Source organism: Mesoplodon bidens (assembly GCF_964165515.1).
Source record: "Mesoplodon bidens genome assembly, chromosome: 9".
Classification (NCBI taxonomy): Eukaryota; Metazoa; Chordata; class Mammalia; order Artiodactyla; family Ziphiidae; genus Mesoplodon; species Mesoplodon bidens.
Genome location: NC_138166.1, coordinates 89,167,004 through 89,188,905, shown reverse-complemented (window position 1 = coordinate 89,188,905; position 21,902 = coordinate 89,167,004). Strand labels below are relative to the sequence as shown.

The following is a 21,902-nucleotide window of genomic DNA, read 5'->3' as shown; positions in this document are numbered from 1 at the left end:
ATTTGAAATGTAAACAGAATCTTTAATTTCCCTTCCTGTACCCGGGGGGCTCACCTTGCACCCCCTTGCCTGGGAGTGCATGCCTCCAGCAGGGAGCACTCCGCCTCTGCCGTTCCCCAGCAGAGCTTTCAAAAATGCAGATCCCCTCCTCCCCTCTCCCTAATTTATGGTGGGGGGCGAGGGCTGGGAATTGACACTTTAACAGAGTCTACCCAGCAAGCCTCAAATGGAGCCACGTTTGGGGACTGTTAAAGAAAAAATATTGTTAAAAATTATTTATGACACTTGTTAAAGACAAGTAAGGCAAACTTTATTTGAGGGGGCTACTCAGTAGGGTTTTACAGTGGGGACAAAGTTGGGCTCAACTCCCAATACAAGGAAAAGTGGCAGGGTGGGGGGTCGGTGGATGGATGATTATTAACAGGAAACATAAGGGGTAAGAGGCGATTCTGGCTAAATTGACCTAACAGGATTCTTGCTGAGGGCGGCCGGGTGATTAGACACCACCTGGAAGATGGTGGCGGGTGAGGATCAGACGCGGGGGATGGGTGGACTTTGGTTAAATCAACTTAGCAGTATTCTTGCTAAAAACGGACAATTTGGAGATGCACACGGAAGTCCAAAAGGCAGGGCCTAGTTGAGAAGAGTTCAGAGGAGCCTGACCTGGATGTGGTCAAGGAGAGACTGTCAGGACCCGGGACAGCGGGGCTGGCGTCTCCCATCAGCTGGGGAGTCAGGGCTCCACCGCCGAGGGCGCAGACAACGCGATCTGCCGACAGGGGGCGCGCCCGGGCCTCCGCTCCCGCGGGCGGCCGGAAGCCGGAAGTGCGGGGACGCGGCCGAGCCGGGGGAAGCGTCACGGTGCGCGCGGCGCCGGTGCGCGCGGCGCCGGGGCCCGGCCGGCCCGCAGTACTCCGAACTCCCTACTATCGCCCAGAGTCAGACTCCCGGGCCCGCCCCGGAAGCCAAGAAGGGGGCGCAGGCCCGGAGGCAGGAAGCCCTGCTGGAGGAGCGCCGGGAACGCGGGCGGCGCTGTTGCCGGTGAGGCCCTGCGTGGTTGTCATGCGTCCCCCCTCGCCCTCCTCCTGCAGGTCGGCACCGGTCTGGTCGCGCCAGGACGGCGCGGGGTCCCCGAGGGCTGCGGCGGCTGAGAATCGGGAGCTCTGGGCTAGGCATGCGCCCGCGGGGCCGCGCCGGGGCGTCCCAGGCCCTCACCCACCCCCAGCCGGCGGAGTCTGAAGGACCCGGGCGCGTGTCCCGGCCGGCCATTTCAAACTTTTTTGTGACTTTGTGCATACTGCTCAGTCTCAGTTCCTTATCTGTAAAATAGGCTTCGGAATATCTATCTCACGGTCAAATCAATGTATGCACCGACCGCCGCGCTGTGTTTGTGCCGGGCGGTTAGCGGTGCTCGTTAGATGTGGGAATGAGTATTAGCACCGCTTTAATTTAGGCAGAAGGCGCCCGCAGCTGCCTTCAGGTTTAACCGCTAAGTGGAGGGTGGAGCCCTGCATCCTTTGAGTCACAGGGTCGGGGCTGAGCTTTAGGAGGAGGGGCTGAGGTGGAATCCTGTGCGGGTGGGGAGAGGCCCAGTAAGATGAGACACTCCCCCCAGCCCGGCGCCCCAGCTTCTGGATTCCTGACCCTACTGCTGGCTGAAATCTGACCGGTCAGAAGTATCTTTGGTGTAAGGGAGTGGGTGTTGGCCGGTGAAACCTCATTGTGAATCAAAATGGCCTTGGAATTTCTTAAAACCGCTCCCAGAAGAGGGAATGAGAAGTCTGTGGTTGGGAGAAACAGAGGAGAGATCTTTGAGAGGTGTCTTAAGGGTAGGATAGTCTGGGCACTCTGGGGACCGTGAGCCTCTGGGGTGGAGAGGAGCAGGGGCACCTCCCTCTCTCTTTCCTCCTGAGAGGGTGTTCATCCCACTCCTCCCGTGTGGAATGGCTCAGTGCAGAGGCTCCTGGAGGCGTTGGGCCTGGCTGCCGGTGGGACCCCTGGGCCCTGCGTGGAGGGCTGCTTCTCCCTGAGCCCCTCGCCTGCCTCTTCATGCCCTGTGAACGGCACATCTGCGTCTCCTGGGCCCTGCCCTGACCAGTAATTTCGGCTGATGCCTGGGAGTGTTCTCGCTTATTAGAATTCACTGGTCTTTGTTCTTCTTTGTAGGAATTAAAGCTGGACTCCCACTCAGGACAAACAGACCTATAGTTCCTGGTGTGATGAGAGAGTGGGATTTGCTGTCCTGAAGTCATTAAGCTTGGGCCCTGGTTCCTCGTCATGAGAGGAAGAGGGAGATGGAAGACTTAAAATCTGAGAATAAAAAAAGGGTGCTTCCCGCATGGATGACAGCCCAGGTGGCTGACAAGAGGACGGTGCAGGTGAAGACCCCCAAGAGGAGAACAGCCACGGTGCCAGTGGCTGCAGCAAGGTGGGGCGGCTTCTGGTCCTCCTGGGGAGTTAGGACAGGGGGAGGGATTTGGGGCATCACAGCTGCCGGGGCCGAGTCTTCCCGTGTTGGCAGAACAGTGAGGCGGGGTGTTTCAGTCCACAGACCTCTCATCAGCTCTCGGGGGGTGCACAGGAAGTGAGCCATGCCCTCCCAGACTGGCACCAGCTTCTGCCTCTCTTGGTGAATCTCCACCGCCAGACCCTCACTTGTCAGCTCCCAGATAGCGGCTCCCCCTCTCGGGTCACACACACCAGCCAAGCTCTCAGACGCCAGTTGTCCAAATTGCCAGCCTCTTCTCTTGCCACAGAAATTGTGACCATCCACTGGGCAAGATGAGTGACGAGGTGGTCCAGTCTCCCTGCGGGTAGATCTTCAGGGACAGGTGGACAGGCTGCAGGTTGCTATGCCGGCCTGAGATCAGAGGCTGTGGGGTGGGTTAGTTGAATGGTGGTAATGGCGGGGGTTTCTGGGCTGCCAGGGAGGGTATGCCCCTGCCCTCTCCCCTCGTGGTCCCAGGCGCTCACTGTCCCTCTCTGCCCTTCCCTTTCTAAGTTTTCTTCGTTGGCCAGCCGTGATTTCTGGTCTGTGCCACCCTCCTTTACTGTGTTCATGCACTGCGGTGGGAGGGGGGTGGGTTGTGTCTTGGCTCGTTCAATCTGCTCGCATCCACCGTGTGCGTGAGTTTGACTCTCAGAAGCCGGCCGTCATACCCTGTTTCCAGATCCTCAGGGGAGCGGGTGGAGGCTGGGAAGCCCCACACTGTTGCCCCGAGAACCCCCTGTGCCAGTCACTGGTTACAAGGATGCAGAAGCCACGTTGGTGCCCTGGGGAAGCTGCTGCTCCCAGCCCTGGGGGGCAGGCCCTGAGACGCAGCTCTTGCTCTCATTCTCTCCTCCTGGTGATTCCGTGCCATCTCTAGCTTTGTGCTTTTCTTTCAGACTTCCTGCCACGAGGACTGTGTACTGCATGAATGAAGCTGAAATCGTAGACGTTGCTCTGGGGATCCTGATTGAGGTAAAGTCAGCTGTGTCTTTTCTTATGACCAGAAACTCTTGGTGGGCAGAAACTAGACCAGGGCCTGGTTCATGCTAATAAAAGAGGCGCCCTGCCTGCTGGGGTGGCCAGGAGCCCGCTCATCCGCAGCCCACTCCCTGGTTGGTGGGCACCCGCTTGGGGCTGGAGACCTGGGAGGGCGCAGCTGTGCGAGGGAGGGCAGCCCTCTCTGTTTGGGCGACTCTGTGCTGGTGGCGTGTGGACGGGACAGAAGTCCGTAACTGCTCATGTCCTCTGGAGGGTCTCAGTCGGGCGAGGTGACTTCTGAGCACCGTACGGAGCACCACGCCGCTGAGTGTCTTGGCTTCCGGAAGCGAATGATAACTGTCCCACTTTAGAGTTGTACTTGATAGTTGATAGTACTTGATAGTACTTGATAGTTGCTCAGGGACTTCTATATATTCCTATCGCATTTATTCCTTGCAATAACCTGCTGATAGATATTATCATTAGTTACAATAAGTGATTTGGTGCCAGTAGGGAGAGGCTAAGGCCCACACTCAGGGTTCGTCTCCTGCACTCCTTGCATTCTGTCACCCTGCCTTTCCACGTACATTTATTTCTAGTTTTCTTTCCTGCGGCGCTGTTCCTCAGGCCCCTGCCGCTGCTCTCCCAAGCTGGTCTCTACTTCTGCGCCATCTGAGAAGGGGTGGCGGGGAGGGGAGGGGTCGGGTGAAGGGAGGGAGGGGCCACCTGTGATCTGGGGACGGGGCCTGACTCGTCCCGTGCTGGCTTCACAGTTGCTTCTGGGCATGTTCTGCGTCACTGACAGATAAACCAGCACGTTAGGGAAGTAAAACCCCGTCTGTTTTGCCTGCCATTGCTTCTACTCAGCAGGGCCGAAAACAGGAAAAGCCGTTGGAACAGCTGCCTCTGGCAGGCGCTGATAAGCCAGAGCAGTCCCTGGCCAGCTCAGCGCCGTCGTCCCCGAGTCCCCGCGGGAGCAGAAGTGAGGACAGCGAGGACGAGGACTGTGGGGAAGACGGCCCTCCTCCGGGGCCTGCGGGTTCTGACTCGGCCTGCGGCAGTGGCCTCGAGGAGGACCAGGACGCGCTAAAATACGTCAGAGAGATATTTTTCAGCTAAGGGACAAACTTCCGGGACTTTCTGCCCAGAGTGGCTGAAGGAAGCAGGGTTTCCCTCTTGGCCTGGGCGCTGCCCTCAGACTGTCACGGCTTCTGCTCGCAGCTTTGCGCCTCTCTGGGCTGCGCAGATTCACCTTGGGAAGTGAGGAATCGGAATGAGCTCCCGTTAGAAATCCTCCCTGCACTGTGCTCCTCGCTCAGAGGGTCTGGGATCCCCACAGTCTGTTGTGTTGAGTTACCTGGTTCCAGGGAGATGAGGCTGTGGTGGTCAACTTACTGGAACCAAAGAGTCAACCTAATAATGTTTAAAGAAAAACAAGTATGACTGCTAAGTACACTGGAATTCCTACTGTTTGGCCTCCCTAAGGACGAAGCCTATTTCAAAAATAGCCTCCATCGCGAGGCAGTCGATCAGCTGTGAGCCCTTGCTCGTCCAGCCCTGAACCAGACATCCTGCCACAGTGCTGGACTCCGTCTAGGAGCCTGAGGCTCAGCGTACAGACTGGGAAGCCTCCTGACCAATCAGGCCTCCTCCCCCTGAGCTGCTACCTTTCTTCCACTTGCTGGCCTCGGCCTTGATCCCTGGACAGTTGGAAAGCAAGAGTGGGACAGGAACCCAAAGGAGACACCAAGGACAAGACATCACACTAGAGTCCGTGTTTCTGCTTCTGTATTCAGTATGGCTTTTGACAGGCATAGGATGAGGCAATCACGTGCTGTACAGGTTTTCAATATATAGGTGCTGAAAAATACACAAAGTTCCCCAGTGCATGAGTTGTGCTTGTATCTGTTCTGGGCCAGCGGTGAGAGGTGAGGGGATGCAGCATTCACGTGGATGTGGAACCGTTCAGTCCTGTTCACCTTCTTCTGACCAGGGACCCGGTGTCTTCGGCTCCTGAACTCCCAGGTCACGTGCTGGGAGTGATCTGCCCGCTGACCCCCTGCTCTGTCGGGCTTCAGGCCCGGGAGCCTTTTCAGAGGAACCTTCAAAGCCACCAAGGCTGCTCTTTGTGCCCATGTGTTCTGTCTTCGGTGAATCCCTCAGATTATTCCTGGGCCTTGGGGAGCGTTGTCAGAGTGGAGGGGCTCATCGCGTTCTACCCGCCTTGGATGGAGACAGGGAGCTCGCCAGGCAGGGCCCCCAGGGACCCTGAGGTGTTTCTTCATAAACCCTCACTGGGTTCCAGTCTGGCATTTGGCAACTTGTCCTGGAAATCTGGCCCCATGACAGGAAGCTTTATCTCCCCATTGTTCTGAGGATAAAGTAAGAATGGCTTGCTCAGATCAGTTAGTTAAAGCAGGAATTCTTGTGACAATGAGCTGTGTGGTTTTAGGGTGTCCTTGGGAACCTTACAAGTCCCAAAGGACACACAACCCTACACTAAGAAGCCGAGGGAGCCCTTGCTGCCTGTTCTTGACGTCGGGTGCCCTACCCTCTCCGCGGCGGGTCTCGTCTGCTAGATCTTGAGATCAGCATTAGCTATGAAACAGGATGGCTGAGAAGACACAGCAGCCCGTGAATTCTCTGGCACCTTTTCTGAGCATAGTTCAAACAGAACCCTTGCAATCATGTAAGCCTTTAGACAGAGCGAGCAGCTCTCAAGTTCTTGTCCTTTGCCCTCTGAGGGAACACGACTGTGGCCATAAGCAAGAGGATGAGTAAGCCCTGGGCAACACCCAGAGCTAGCAACCCAGGCCCCAGGAGGGAGAGCTGGAGCCACTTCCATGTGTAGGTGAGGAAGAGGCCCAGGCCGCTGGCCAGCAGCATGGAGGACGTGGCCAGGAAGCCCACGGCCAGCTGCCACTCTCCCTCGTTACTGTTGCACCAGGCCAGGAGGAGAGGCAGGGGGACGAAGAGGGTGAGGACCAGGGCCCCGTACACGCCAAGCCTGGCCAGGGCCAGGCCAACTCGAGGCACCCCCAGGGCCTCCAGCTCAGGGAACTGGTGACACTGTAGGGCTCCAGTGCCCTCGTTCCAAAGACAGAAGTTGTAGAAGCCAATTCTGAGGTTGGGCAAGTCGATAAGGTTGCCGGCCTTCCAGAGGAGAGCAAAGAACAGCAGGAAGATCACTGTGACTGTGAGTGTCATGATTCCCAGGAACAGCAGTTGGTTACTCCGCCTTGACCTTAGGACAGGCATCTTCTCCTGCACTTCGCAGGGCGCCTTCCTGGGTACCTGCAGGAAGTCAGGCCGTGAGTGTCCGGTTCTCCCTGTCTCCCTCCCAGTTTCTTCTCAAGCTCATGCTCTCCCTTCTGGAATTCCATAAAAACCTGTGGCAAACTCCCTTCAAGACAGCCAAACCACAACCAAGACATCTGGGGTAACCTCCAGGCGGGCTCCAGGGGCTAAGTCCTCAGCTGCCTCTCTGGGCTGAGATCAGGAGGAAGGGCCCTCCTGGCAGCTTTGAGGGCGGGAAAGATTGTAACTGCCCTTTGGCGTGAGACTTTGCTGAATCTGATTTTTCCTTAGGATTAATATCTAAAACTGCAATCACTGGGTCAAGGGTAGCAATATTTTTTAGTGATTTTACTGCATTTTGCCAAATTGATCTACAGGAAACTTGCCTTCTCTAGTCCCTCCATAGTATATAGTATCGATATATATAGGATGTACCTTCGTCATCTTTTTGGAGAAATCTTTTCACCAAGTTTTTAATCAGAAGGACTTCTCCAAATTGGCCTCTCAAACAGTAGTCTGCATACTATGCCTTTATATTTGTAAATTTGCCAATATGGAACAAAACAGCCATTTCCATCCTGAAGTGCGTAGGGGCATAGGGTCAGAACACAGAGTGGTGTCCTGCAGTGCACCCGGCCAGGGCTGCCCGTGGTGTGGGCAGTGCAGGGAGTGGTGGCCAGTGGTGGCCTTGGAGAGAGGCCCAGAGGCATCCCTGGAGATCAGTTTCTGGAGGGACCCCTTGAGAGGCGCAGCCCCTCACCTTTTCCAGAGCTGGCTGGAGGGTCTGCCTGACCACTCCCACACTTGTCCTGCGCGTGGGAAAACAAAGCGCGGTGAGAGGGGGCAGGATGTGGAACAGACTGAGGGGGAGGGCAGCGTCAGTCCACGCGGGCTGCTACAGCAAATTACCGTGGACGGGGTGGCTTGTCAACAACAGAGGTTTCTTTCTCTCAGTTCTGGTGGCAAGTTCAAAATCAGGGCACCGGCTGATTCGGAGTGTGGTAAGTGCTCAACTTTTTCTGCGTCCTCACATGGTGGAAGGGACCAGGAACTCTCTGGGGCCTCTTTTTTAAGGGCACCGATCCCATGCTAATCACCTCCCAAAGGACCCACTTACAAATACTGTCTCGTTGGGGGTTAGGTTTCAACATACGAATTTTGGGGGGACACATGTTCAGTCTGCAGTAGGTGGCTGATGAGAATACAGATTTATCATTGACTCCTTTGGCAGAGACAGAAAGATTTATCAGGTATAAAAAGGGTGTGTTTAGTCCACGGTATTAGATTGGTACGGTAAGAAGTTTTAACCAGTGCAGCCCACAGGATGGGAAAAATTCCCAACAGGAACATAGTTTGCACGGTTTCACATATTAACAAATGTTTGTAAAAGCCTGTATCTCCATTTTTAATGGATTTAGGTATTTCGGGGTGTAGGATGGATTTCCAGGACTGGAATCCGGATTTACACCATTGTGCAATGGGAAATAAGATTTGACTTGCCTCCATGGTCCAGGTTGGGAGTTGGGGTGCCTTTGTGTAAATGCTCCCTCTTACTTCTCCTATTTCAAGCCTGTTACACTTGAGCTAAGAAAAAAATATATATATTATTAAGCTTAATGCAAAAAGATTCCTGGGGCTTCTCAGAGGAGACTGCCTGAGCCACGTCACGCAGCAGCTCCCCAGGCACCCAGGGCCTTTGTTTCTGACTTCCTCTTCTCTCTCGAGGTTTTCAACAGAGAGTGAGACAAAATAAATTGGAGCTAGGAAGCCCATGAGCAGTCGTGTGGAGAAGGCGGTAGTCCCTGATTTACTTCCTCTCACCCCTTTATGCACATAGAATTCAGTCCCAACTCCTATGCCTGGTACGTGAGGCTCACCACGATCTGGTACGGCTTAGAACTTGAACTTGGGTTCTCCAGTGAGGCCCAGCTCCCTTTGGTCTTCCCTCCTTGCTTTGCTTTGTCCGGCACCTGCCCACTGTCCCCGTTCCCGACTGCCCACCCGCTCAGGCACTCCACCTCCTCAAGTCCTACCCTGTTCTCTGCCTCTCTGAGTCCTACTAATTTTTCACCAGCTTTCTCAGACTACTTCAGCCCACACTCTGATATAGCTGAAGGCCAAGATTATGCTCCCACTAGCTGTTTTATCCCAGAATGGTGCGTGATACACAGTAGGAACTCTTTTTTTTTTTTTTGAATGAATGAAAATGACATGTAGCATCCTTTAGGTCCTGCATGTGCTTATCTAACAAAATGGCAAAGCTTCTTGAGGTGAGGGGCCGTGTTTTACGTCTCATATATACTCAGTGCTGGGATGGCTCCCCCGTGCTTCCTGTTGGGATGTGGACAGAGAGGTTGGGGGCTAGTCCTAGCTTCTTTTTTCTAAACAACTTCCCAGTAAAACAACATGGTTATTTGGTTGGAAAACCCTAAGGTACTCTTCTCTGCCTTGCTAAGAGCTTACCTTGTTTTGTTTTGTTTTGGCTTTTAACAATCCTAGTATTCATGTTGTCACCACAATGAGCTTTTTCATTCCCTTTAGATGATAAGCCTGTGCTTCCTTCAGAGGGCAGAAGGGGACACTGCTGAGTCACTGTTGCTATTTTTAGGTGAAGTTTTCCTGTTTATAATAAAGTAATGCATGTTGGTTGTAGAAAACTAGAAAAATGCACGAAATTATGGAGACAAGACTAAAAATCGTCTATAACTTCAAGGTTGTAGAAGTAACCACTCAACGACACATTTCTTTCTATAATGTTGTTTTACACAGCTGGGACCACGTAAATATATGTGCTTGTATCCCTCTTTGTAAACATCATTATAGCATTAATATTTCCCTTTGTCACTAGAAGTGTTTCCTAAACAATATTTTTAACGGCTGCATTAGCTGTTCTATTGTGTATGGTTTATATATTCTTACGATGTTGTTTTATAATATTAAAAATAATGCCGCGGTGACTATGTTTGTGAATCAGTTTATCCTTCCACCAGCAGTTTAAGAGAGTACTTATCTCATCTTATCCTCCCAGATTGAATTTTCTTGTCTTTTCATCTTTGATAACGAAAAATGACACAGCATTGCTATACTGTTTCTTTTTAATGAGCAAGGTTTAACGTTTTTTAAGTGTTTGTTGACCGGCTCTGTTTTTTTCTCTTGGGAGTGCTGTCATTTTTTTTTTTTTTTTCTTTCTATCATTTTCAGTTTTGGTTTCTGTTTGTCAGTGTATATGAGCTCTTTATAAATAAAGGCTGCTAGCCTTTTGCCGTCACAACGGTCATCGTAAAGCATAACCCTTTTGTGGCAGTGGGGCCCCTGGACCAAGACATAGATCTTGACTCTGAGTGAGTGTGTGGAGTGTGTTCACGCTTGTCACCGGAGAGCCCAGGGCAGCAGAGTCCCAGTTAGAGAAGCAGAAGGAGGACACTCCCAGACAGTGCATTCGAGGCAGTTTGTTTGCTTTTGTTTTTTAGTTTAAGTACCTCTGAAGTTTTCACATTGATGGGATGATGGCTGAAAGAGGCACAGACATAGTATCCTGATCTTCTAAGTTATGTTCTTGCCCCCTTCATGTTAAAAGAGTGAAACTTTCATGAGGTCGTGTCTGAGGGAGGATTGGCGCTCTGGCAGATTGTCGCACTGAAAATCCCTCTGGCCGCCCACGCCCCGAGTATAGGACACCCGGCAGGCAGAGAACGGGTGACCAGAGAGCTTTTCCCAGCATAGGTTTCACCCCTGGCCTGTCCCTTGACTGTAAGGGACACTTGAGAAGGGCTGATGGAGCGGGGAGGCCGGCTCTTGCCACCGACACTGGCTTGTTTACTTCAGGTGGCTGAAGGTCTACCACGTGCTCTCTTGAGTTCCAGAGTCAAAGTGGACTTTGACTGCTTTGCTTTGACAGCGAACTGCTGCCCGTAGACCTTTATTTCCGTTTTAGAGAAGGTCTGTAGCTCCAGTCTCCAGCTCCCAAACACTTCTTTCTTTTGTGCTAAAATATCTATCAGCTTAATCATTATGTGGCTGCTGTATACAGATGTTGATCATACACTTATTTATAACTTCTGATTTGTTACTGCTCTAATCATGACTTCACATATTACATTTTCATCTTATCCCAACATACGAGATTCCCCACAAAACTCCTTTCTCTACATTGACTTAGCAAAAATATCCACTCCCAAATCATCCACCTCATTCTGTTTTGTCAGTTCATTCTTCCTGCCTGAACGTCTAATGATATTCAGTAACAAGACTTTATATACAGCTGGGGCTTATTTAGTTTCTCGCCATTTTGCCCGAGTTCACCATCTGCATGCCTCTGTCCCGAATGGTGCCCCCGAGGGTAGCCTCCTGGAGCACCCTGCACTGTCGCTCATATCAGGGCACCGCTTGTCCACCACCGGGAGATTCTGCTCCGTTCATCAAGTGTTTAATGAGCCCTTATAGGTGCCCATCGGAGAGGAAGGCAAGTTCCTGTAAGTGTCCCCTTCAGTCCGAGCTCCCCCTCCAGAGGGCTCCAGAGGGTGGGGATGAGACTCTCGAACGTTTGAATTCCTCGGCCAGGGAATGATACAGTGTGCTGTGCCCGCAGGTGTGTAAATGTCCTGGAACTTGTTAACAAGGGTGACTCGTGATGCCAAGGGCGCCCACTTTCCAGGGACAACATTAACAATAACTTGGCCTTCTCCTGCTTCTTTGGGATCAGGACTCCCCAGTGCTGTTAGTGCCCATGTCACCTCCTGGACCTCTTCCCCCGTTATTCCTGCTCTCCACTCCCTCCCCCAGCTTCTGCCACGTTGGCTCCTTTCGCATTTTCCAAAAACTTGAGGCAAGCTCGGGACTTTGCACTTGCATTCCTCGCCTGGGGTGCTCTTCTGTTATCACGTGTCTGCCTCCCTTGGGTCTCTGCTCAAAGGTCCCTTTCTCAGTGGCGCCATCCCTGGTCGGCATTTTGAAGCCGTAGCAGCCCCTCCGCGGCACCGCTCCCCCTGCGGTCCTTCCCTGCTCTTCCTCCTTGCCGTTTTCCACCATCTAACGTGCTAAATGTTTTCTTTTGTCTTCCACCTACAACCCTCAGTAGAATGTAAACTTCATGTGGGCAAGGAATTTTTTTTTTTTTTTTTTGCGGTACACGGGCCTCTCACTGTTGTGGCCTCTCCCGTTGCGGAGCACAGGCTCCGGACGCGCAGGCTCAGTGGCCATGGCTCACGGGCCCAGCCGCTCGGCGGCATGTGGGATCTTCCCGGACCGGGGCACGAACCCGTGTCCCCTGCATCAGCAGGCGGACTCTCAACCACTGCGCCACCAGGGAAGCCCCTGGGCAAGGAATTTTATCTGTTAGGCAAATCAGACAAAAATCTATGGCTGCCCGTCTCTCTCAAAATCTGCCTTTAACTGTTATATCCGCAACACCAGGACTACCTGGCACATTATGGGCACGCAGTAAGTATCCACTGGGTGACCTCTGAATGGTTTCGTGAACGTCAGCCATGGCACATAGAGCTTCGTAAATGCCTCCTTCTATTTTTTTTTTGCGGTACGCGGGCCTCTCACTGTCGGGGCCTCTCCCGTTGCGGAGCACAGGCTCCGGACGCGCACGCTCAGCGGCCATGGCTCACGGGCCCAGCCGCTCCGCTGCATGTGGGATCCTCCCGGACCGGGGCACGAACCTGTGTCCCCTGCATCGGCAGGCGGACTCTCAACCACTGCGCCACCAGGGAAGCCCTCCTTCTATTTTTTTGACCTGAATCTCTGTCCTATTTCTCCTCCTTCTCTGTTTTTTATTCTTCCCGTTCCCTAAATGTAAGTTTCCTCAAGCTTGTCCCCTTTCTCAGACCTGTATGTGAGCCTGTAGCTAGCTTCAGGCGTTGGACACTGTGAGGCCCCTTGCAAAGAGGGACTCAGGTGTGGTGAGGCCCCGCCCCGCCCCAGCAGGAGCAGTTGCTGCCATGACCTGGCAAAACTTGGATGTTATAATTTTGCTGTCAGACACTACACAGTTTGCAAGTTTTGTGGAACAGAAGCTTGAAAGAAAAACGGATGGGTTTTTAGTTTATCAGCTACAGATTCGTCTCCCGGCCTTCCTTCTCATTAATGACTTAAGAAAGCTATCGGGGACCTTAGAGGGCAGAACTTGCTTTGAGAAGTCTTTGTGATCACTGGAGGTGTCTAAGAAGGAATCTAGTTTGACTGAGGGCTTATTAATGATTAAATACTGACCTCAAAATCTTTTTGAGCATTTACTCTGTGCCAGGCCCTGTACTAAGCACTTAGCAGGTATTCTTAAGTTTTCACTATGAGAGCACATTTAATGTTATTATCTTCACTTTCCAGAGGAGAAGACTGAGGCTTAGTGAGGCTCAGTAACTTCCCCAAGTGAGCCTGGTCAGGCCTGTCGGGCAGAATTGTGAAATCACTGTAAGAACCTGAGCCTTGTCTCCCGAGGTCTGGCCCTCACATGCATCATCCTCTTTAATCTTCACGGCCACAGTGTGTGGACATCGCATTATTCTCCTCTTGTATGGGGGTGACACTGAGCTTAGACTTTGAAGCTGTGTGTCCTGGGTTCAAATCCCTGCTCTACCATTTACTAGCTACCTGAATGTCTCTCTGCCCAGTTTTCTCATCTGCAAAATGGGTATAACAATAGAACTTGTTTTGTAAATGTTATGGAAATTAAGTGAGGTGATTTATGTGCAGCATGTGGAACATTACCTAGTATTACTTAAATTATTATTATCATAGAGAGGAAACTGAGGCTCAGAGAAGTGATATTCTTGAGGAGACACTAGTACTGGAGTTCAGAACAGAGCTTCCCTGGAGGACCTGGACTCCAGGAAGCTGGCCTCACTGGTGGCTGGCGCCGACGACTCTGGGATGGTGTGAGGGATGTGGTGGTGAAGAGTGTGGACCTTAGCGCCAGACCACCGCAGTTCAGGCTGCTGTCCTGTTGCTCATAGCGCGTGACCTTGGGCATTCATAGTGCGTGACCTTGGGTATGTCGGAGTCTACATCCCCGCCCTTAACGCGCCTGCGGGGCCTGTCCCTGGGGGCTGTTGTGAGACTGAAGTGAGTTAATTTGCTCTGCACAGGTGGACTGCTGCCTGCTCTGGTGCCACGGTGGAGGCTGGGGTCCAGGGGAGACAGGGGACACGAGGGAGGAGCAGGGCAGGGGCGGAGGGTGGGGCTGCGAGGTGACTGGGGGGGAGCGCAGCCCAGGGAAGAAAATATGAGCAGAAGAAGGTCAGCAAAACAGACTCTGACAGAGGAGAGAGCCGGCTTGTCAGAGGGGCCTCCAGCCCGGGGGAAAATCCATCCAGCTGAGCTCACTGGGCACCAGTGTGCTTGTGGCTTGGGTGTGGCTCCTGACGAAAATAAAAAGGGAAGAAGAAAGGGAAATGTGTCGTATTTGCTTTGGCAGAAACGTGAGCTCAGGTTCTTACTTTTGAAAACAAGGCCACAGCGCAGTTTCCCAAATGTTGTAAGATGGAAGCAGCAGCCTGGGTTTCAGATGCCGCGTGGACGGCCGGGCCAGCAGTGGCTTTTTATGGAACACTGTGACGTCTGGATTTACTTAATTTTTCCATGTAAATAAAAACAGCTTTGCCAGCAGAAACACGATGACACCGTGAGACTGCAGCGTGGAGTCAGCGCACTCGCCGCCCCCTCCGCCTCCAGCAAGCTACTGCAGTAGACTGTCTCAGCGGCTCCATTAATATTAACTGGCTGTTTGTCCAGTTGTTTTGCTGCTCATTAGCCCTGCTAGTAAGCAGATGATCCAGCTGGGAGCAAAGGTCAGAAAAAAATTTAGCGCGGTGTGTGTGGGGGGAATCCTTAAAAATGAGCAAACGCCTGCACCTTGGGACCCATCCTCGCTTGGTTTTTACTGGGGGGACTTCGCAGTGCAGTTTACGGGGGGGCCAAGGTTCACAGGCCCCAAGGCAGAGTTTGAAGACAGATAACAGTACCAGCAAAGAGTGGACGGCCTTGGCTGTCACCCTCGATTGTGCTGCTCCTGCCCTCTGTCCTGCACTCATGTGGAGAGCCCCTGCCCCCCTTCTGCTGATGAGGCCAGGGTTTCCTCTTGTGACTCCAGCGATGATACATGTTGGACGGTTGCCTGAGTCACAGGCCCTGGGGAATCAGTAACATGCGGGGCAAAGCAGGGGCTTGCCTTCCTTGAGCTTGCCCTCTGGTTGGGGAGACAAACACCAAACATGTATTTTTAAAAAGATAATTATAATTTTTGAAGAGGTTTGGGAGGCAAATAAACGGGGTGATGTGAAGGAGAGAACCTGGTAGAAGGAAGTGATGGGTCTCCATTGGAGGGTCAGGGAAGGCCTGTCTGTGAAGGAGACATTTGATTTGAGGCCTGAGGGGTGTGAAAGAGCCAGGGGAAGCGCCTTCTAGAAACGGAGTGCAGTGGTTATAAATACCGGCTTGGGAGAGGAACAGACCAGGGGCTGGGTGACAGCCCAGTGACTGAGGGGACAGGATGAGGCTGGACTGGTGAGCGGACCCAGGTCCCTGAGGACCTTGGAGGCCAGGGTGAGAGGTTTGGATTATATCCTCACTAGGTGCTTCATTAACTCAAGCCCCTGCTCCCCCAGACCTAAGGCGCGAGGCCCCAGGTGGCGGGGCTGAAGGTGCGGAGAGTTCCTGAGCTGGGGTTGGAGCAGTGCCAGGCGTTGTCTCTGGCGGTTCTGCCCACTAGCCCTGCTGTAAAACTAGTGAACGCAGTTTGCCCCCAGCAGTCAGAAGGAAAGAAGAGGAAGGAGAGAATGATAGACGGTCACTTAGACTCAGACCTTCAGTTTTGCAGAAGTTATTTTGAGAGTTGGCCGGAAAGGAGGCTAAGCTTTCTCAGACTTCACCTCCATCCCCCCCCCACAGGAGGATGTGGTTCTTACCTGGAGAGTTTGTAACGCATATGAAATGGCTTTGTAACTCACTAAAATAACTCAAAGAAAGCAAATCACAGGCAAACGGAGCAACAGGTGCTATGGGGCCTCTCCCAGCATCCCTCAGAAAGCGCATCTTTCCCTGGTCACTCTTAGGCGGGTGCTGACCGAGGCCTTATGCTTGCTGGTGGGCGGGATGCTGCAGGAAGGGGCCGGGGTCGCTGCTCCTTTGTGTTCTCTGCTCTGCCAGGGTCTCGGCTGTTAGCACCTCCACCTCCCTCCTGCTGCTGAGTGGGCAGGGGATCTGTGTCCTCACAGAAGAGCTGGGGGTCAGGGGCGTCCCCTCCCAAAGTCTATTCAAGTCTAGACTTGGGGCTGATCAAGTTAAGTTGTACATTGGGACTCAGAAAATGAGGCGGCCCTAGTGGCCCAGCCCAGGTCCCAAATCCAAACCCAAGTCAGCCTGCCTGGGAAACACCTGTCAAGGAACCCTAACATACACCAATCACAGTCTTCCAGCAGCCTGGGCCAGCTCACCTTCCCCAGGAAATAGGACCTGCCAGCCACGAGGTCGAGGCTTCAGCATAAGCCACGTTGCCTCTTCTAATGTTCTGTCCCACATCCCTAGAAAGACTGCTCCACCGCTTGCGAGGCGCCGTGCTCCCTGGATCTGTGGACCGTTTTCCCTTGAACGAAGGAATGCGTAAACTCATTACTAAATTCTTTCAGTTCTGTCATGTTGACAGGGCTGAGACCGCTGAGGTGGTGTGAGCCCAGGGGTATAGAAGAAAGCCCTGCAAAAAGTCTCAGTTTCTGCGAGAACATACTGTGCGTGCGTGTGAAGATTAAACTTCCAAAGATATTTATTATATTAATTAATTCACCTTAAGCTGTAGTTGACTTGAAGAGGCCTAAGGCAGGCTAGAGTCACTGAGGTCATTGCAGTGTCCAGCTCCCGGGTAGAGATAACTGAGGGGAATGTGGGCTTAATAGAACAGAATGGCAGGGGTACTGGATGGACAGCTCAGAGAGCAGAATGTCTCAGAAAAGCCATGTATCTGAAGTTAATACACCATAAAATTGGTGTTATAATTCAGTGGAAGACAGGGTTTTCCACTGACTAATGCTGAAGCAATTGATTATTTAAAACAAAAGAAAACTATTTTAGGGCCTCATCTCACTCCACATCCCAAAATAAATCTCACATGGATCCAATAGTGAAGTGTAAGGAACAAACAGACAAAAGAAGAAAAAAGATCTAGAAAAAAGTAAATATTTGATTTATGAATGAGAAAGAACGCTCTGAGCTTAAAAGCAAATTGAAACTACAAAGAAAAAAGCAGTACAGATTTAACTATTAAAATATACATTTCTGTACAACAAAATGTAAAATTAAAAGTCAGTGATCATGGAGGGCTTCCCTAGCGGCACAGTGGTTAGGAATCTGCCTGCCAATGCAGGGGACACGGGTTCGAGACCTGGTCCGAGAAGATCCCACATGTCACAGAGCAACTAAGCCCGTGCGCCACAGCTACTGAGCCTGCACTCCAGAGCCCGCGAGCCACAACTACTGAGCCCTTGCACCACGACTACAGAAGCCCACACACCTAGAGCCTGTGCTCCGCCACAAGAGAAGCCACCGCACCGCAATGAAGAGTAGCCCCCGCTCGTCTCAACTAGAGAAAGCCGGAGCACAGCAAAGAAGACTCAATGCAGCCACCCCCCCGCAAAAAAAGTCAGTGAGTGTGGAAAAATATCTGCAACAAACATGAACTGGTTAATATACCTAATATAACAAATGTTCATGCAAACAGATAAGAAGAACATTAATCTCCATAAAAATGGACAAGGCATATGAAGAGAGATTTCACATAAGAAGGAATGCAAAATAGTTAACTGTAAAAAACTCTTTTGTTTATTTGTACCCTCCACCAAATGTGTGAGGGTTTTTCCCCACCAAGGAATTCTCTGTGACACCTGGATGTCCTATAATTTAACTTAATTCTGACACTATCTACCTGGAGATAGCATCAGATCCCACAGGTTAAGGGGTCAGTGCCACAAGCCGAGCACTGCCCCCGCCCCCAGTGCAAGTCTAGGATAACTTCGAGTTTCCCATGACCCCCTCCTTGGGTTTGATTAATTTGCTAGAGTGGCTCACACAGAACTCAGGAAAACAGCCTACTTACTAGAATACTCATTCATCATAGAAGGATACAACTCAGGAACAGCCACCCAGAAGATGCACAGGGCAAAGGGTGGGGGGAAGGGTCGTGGAGCTTCCATGCCCTCTCTAGGCCTGTCACCCTCCTGGCATCTCCGTGTGTCTACCAACCCAGATGCTCTTGAACCCTGTACTTCAGGGATTTTTATGGAGGTTTCATTACGTAGGTATGATTGATTGAATCATTGGCCACTGGTGATTGAACTCAGGCTCCAGCCACTCTCACCTCCCTAGAGGCTGGGGGCTGGGGTGGTGGTTTCCCCTGGCAGCCGGCCCCATCCTTAGCGACTTGCCAAAAGTCGAGTCATTAGCAACTCAGAGGTGGTTGAAAAGGGTTTGTAATGAATTAAAAAAAGACACCTTTACCTCTATTATCACTAAGGACGTTCCAAGGGTTTTAGGAGCTCTGTGCCAGAAATGGGGACAGAGACCAAACACATATTTCTTATTATAAAACACTATCACATTAACTAACATGAAAAAAACGTCTATACCTCATGTAATGTAATCAAAGATATGCCAAGTAAAATAACCTATAAGTTTCCCTATTAAAACTGCAGCTAGGGGCTTCCCTGGTGGCTCAGTGGTTGAGAGTCTGCCTGCCAGTGCAGGGGACACGGGTTCGAGCCCTGGTCTGGGAGGATCCCACGTGCCGCGGAGCAACTGGGCACGTGAGCCACAAGTACTGAGTCTGCGCGTCTGGAGCCTGGGCTGCACAACAAGAGAGGCCGCGACCGTGGGGCCTGCGCACCGCGATGAAGAGTTGCCCCCGCTTGCCACGACTGGAGAAGGCCCTCGCGCAGAAACGGGGACCCAACACAGCCAAAAATAAATGAATGAATAAATAAATTAAAACTGCAGCTAAAAACACTGATACCAAGAGTGCAGTAAAACTGACATTTTCATATAATGATGGTGGATGTGAAAATTCTTAGAAACATTCTGGGAGGCAGTATGGCAAAAGGCACTAAAAACCCTAAAAATCATCATACCTTTTGGCCAAGTAATTCCACTTACGAGTCTACCCTAAGGCAGCAATCAGAAATGCAATCAATGATTTATATACAGGAATGTTCATCACAGTATTACTTTGGCAAAAAATGAGAAGCAACTTGAATGCCCAACATTAGAATCAAATTATGACATATCAAGATACTAAAACTCTATGCAGCCTTTAGAAGAACCAGGTCTGAAATCACGCTTTATAGTATGACTGCAAGAAAGAGACTAAGGAATTGTTCTAAAATGTTAATGTTTGCCCTGATATCTCTGGGCATTATGGGTAAGAGTTCCTTTCTTTTTGCATTAAAAATATTTCCAGAGTCATGTGTTATATTTATGTAAAAGTGAAATTTAGAAAACGAACAATCTTAGTGATTAGATAAAGCAGGGGGTTAGCTGGAAAGAGAGTTGAGAAAGGGGAATATACGAAATCAAAAGGAGAACGTCGTATGCCCGGATTCGGGACTTTGGGAGAGATGGGGTTTAGGAAGAAGATACTGAAAAATGCATTTCAGCTGTCACGAGGGAGGGAGGAAGGATGAGTCACATACATACGTGTATTTATCTCTTCCCAAAGAGCCTTTGATTTTACAGGTGAGGAAGCATATTGGAAATTATTAGGGAAATAGCCCACGTTAAAAAAAAAATCTTTTAAGATCTGCAGCAACTGAACTAAAATCCCACCATGCATTTCCATCAGGGTGTGAAAAGCAATGTAGTCTAATACCATAGGGTCTGAAAATCTCTTAGACCCTCTTGTCTTCTGAGTCAAGAACACAGGTCTTTCTGACAATCTTAGTCCCCAGTGCGTATTTTAAGAACTCATGGTGTTTCCTGTAACTACCAGTTTAGCTACTGCGAGTCAGTGATCTGCTTTTGTTTGGTGGCCTATTTCTGATGAAGAACCCACTTCATGCGTCACAAACCGTTATTTGTACAGACTCGGTGCAAGACCCTGCTGCCCACAGTTGTCCCCTGCATTTCTAACCAGTTATACTGGCATTACCTGCACCACTTCTGAGGCCAGAGTCGCACAGGGTGATGCTGCAGGGAGCAGGGAGAAGGAGGGAAGAGCAGAGCTCACGAAGGTGGGTCTGTATCCGGGGGGAAGGTCCCCAGACCCTGACTGCCAGTCGTGTCCCCGGGCCCATGGCTAGAACGCAGGGTCTGAGAGGAAAGCTGACTTGTCTTGCAGAGAGGCAGGCTTCTGGGCGAGCTGTGGGGCATGTAGGGTAGGTACTTACCAAAAAGATGCAGAACCCCCAAAACACTCATAAAGAGGAGGAGCAGGAAATCAGGTTCGCTTGATTCTTCTCTCTCGCTGCCTCCTAATGTCAGGTTCCAGAAACGAGGCCGGTGGGGACGGGAATGATGCAGCCCCGAGCATAAGCCCCGAGCTTATGACCGGCTGGCAGGCGCAGTTGTGCCTAAGTAAACAGCTCTCTGAACTTTGTCACATTTGTGCTGACTGATGACACTATCCCCTGATTTCACTTTCATTTCTTGCCGGTGGCTCCTGACTTTTCAGAAAGTAAGATGTAAACAACATTGTTGTTCCCCAAACCGGCCACTTTACCCACACCTGAACCAACCAACCAATAGACTTAAAGAGGCAGGTAAGTGTCTTGATTATATCACACCACAATTCCAGAAAGGAAACTGGCCAAGACACTCTCAAAACTCCTAATGTTTTAAACCAAGGCAAATACAACCTAGACTCTTACTCAGAAGGGACCCTCCAGATCATCTGGTCTGAGATCCCAGACCCAGGTCACCACTGGGGAAGCAGTTAGGCATCTGTCCTCTCCTTTTCAGAAATCAGCTTTGTAGGATGACTGGGCATCCCTGGACACAAATCCTTGTCGTCCTAGTGTCCTCACCAGGGTGTTTAGGCCCATGCTGGAACAGCTGGAATATCTTATTTCAAAATAAGAGCAGAACGGAGCTTTTATTTTTGTAATCATAGGGGCTCCTAGCCAGAGTTTAAAAATTGCTTTCTACGCTCACATGACCAGCTGGAAATTCCAATTTGGGGTTAAGCTCGGTTAAGTCAGTAGACAGCTACCGAGTAATATTGCTGAATCCTCCAGGGTTCCTCTTCCCCTCCCTGGCCTTCCCTCAAAGGAGTTCTTTGAACTGCTACATTTTTTTCTCCTTTGTAGTTCTTTTAAACTCAAACCCTAGAAAGAGGTGATGTAGGTGCTGTGATCTAATAGGAAGGAAGAACAGAAACTCTGGGATCAAGGAGCTCTGCTACAGATTAGTGAATTATTTAACCTCTCTGAGCATCAGGGTCTCATGTGTAAAATGGAAACAATACCTACTTTGCATGGCTGTTGTGGAAATTAGAGATAATGCATGAAGGTTCTTAGTACAGTTCTGGGCACACAGTAATGGTAGCTGTTATTAAAAGCAGAATTTCTGAATATCTTGTCTAGCCTTCATAATAATGCCTTCAAGGCAGAGATAAAATTAATTTTTTGGTACTGGTATAAACTAGTCACGCTGAAACCTGAACACTGGTGAATGAAGTGACACAATATAGAAGAGATAAAAGTATACATTTAAGAATTTTATTTGAAGTTAGAATGCACATAGTTTTTAAAGAGTCAAGAATTCATCAAAGTTTGTTATAGAAAACAGTAGTCCCACACTAGCACCTTCTTCTTCTCCAGGGTAAGCGCCTCATCTGTTTTACCTGATTCTTTAGGTATTTACCTCTGCTCTGTAAGTAACAGGCTGATAATGGTACTTCTTGATTTTTCAGTTTCCGGCATAATCTTTTGACTCTCAACTATAGAAGATGAAGATGTAGCTTTCTTCTTCCTGACGCATGTTCCACAAGTCCTAATTCCCTCTTCCAAATTGGTTATTATTTTGTTTAAATTGGTACTCAGTATCTACAATATTATAACTATGTAAATACAATATATAGTAGCTGAGCCACACAGAAAATGATGATTTCTTTTCCTTTCCTGCATAATTTTTTGTCTTTTTCTGGAGATGATACTCG

The 21,902-nt window shown here is 50.6% G+C and overlaps 2 protein-coding genes across 6 annotated transcripts; one reads left to right on the top strand and one right to left on the bottom strand.

Moving 5' to 3' along the window:
- Positions 1-880: 880 nt before the first annotated feature.
- Positions 881-5,145, top strand: CYREN (cell cycle regulator of NHEJ). 5 transcript variants are annotated; one of them, XM_081243823.1, is made up of 4 exons: positions 881-1,041; positions 2,167-2,428; positions 3,388-3,463; positions 4,337-5,145. In XM_081243823.1, the coding sequence occupies exons 2-4, from the start codon at positions 2,295-2,297 to the stop codon at positions 4,586-4,588; spliced, it is 462 nt and encodes a 153-aa protein (XP_081099949.1). In that variant the 5' UTR covers positions 881-1,041; positions 2,167-2,294; the 3' UTR covers positions 4,589-5,145. The 5 variants fall into 5 exon arrangements, with proteins under 5 accessions (XP_081099949.1, XP_081099948.1, XP_081099952.1 ...); XM_081243822.1 differs by having other exon boundaries at positions 881-1,091; XM_081243826.1 differs by having other exon boundaries at positions 881-1,091; positions 4,340-5,144.
- A 406-nt stretch (positions 5,146-5,551) lies between these two features.
- On the bottom strand, positions 5,552-20,840 carry TMEM140 (transmembrane protein 140). Its single transcript, XM_081243821.1, has 2 exons — positions 20,134-20,840; positions 5,552-6,763 (listed from the first exon to the last, which is right to left on the bottom strand). Exon 2 carries the CDS (start codon positions 6,725-6,727, stop codon positions 6,167-6,169), a length of 561 nt encoding a protein of 186 aa, XP_081099947.1. The 5' UTR covers positions 6,728-6,763; positions 20,134-20,840; the 3' UTR covers positions 5,552-6,166.
- Positions 20,841-21,902: the final 1,062 nt, after the last annotated feature.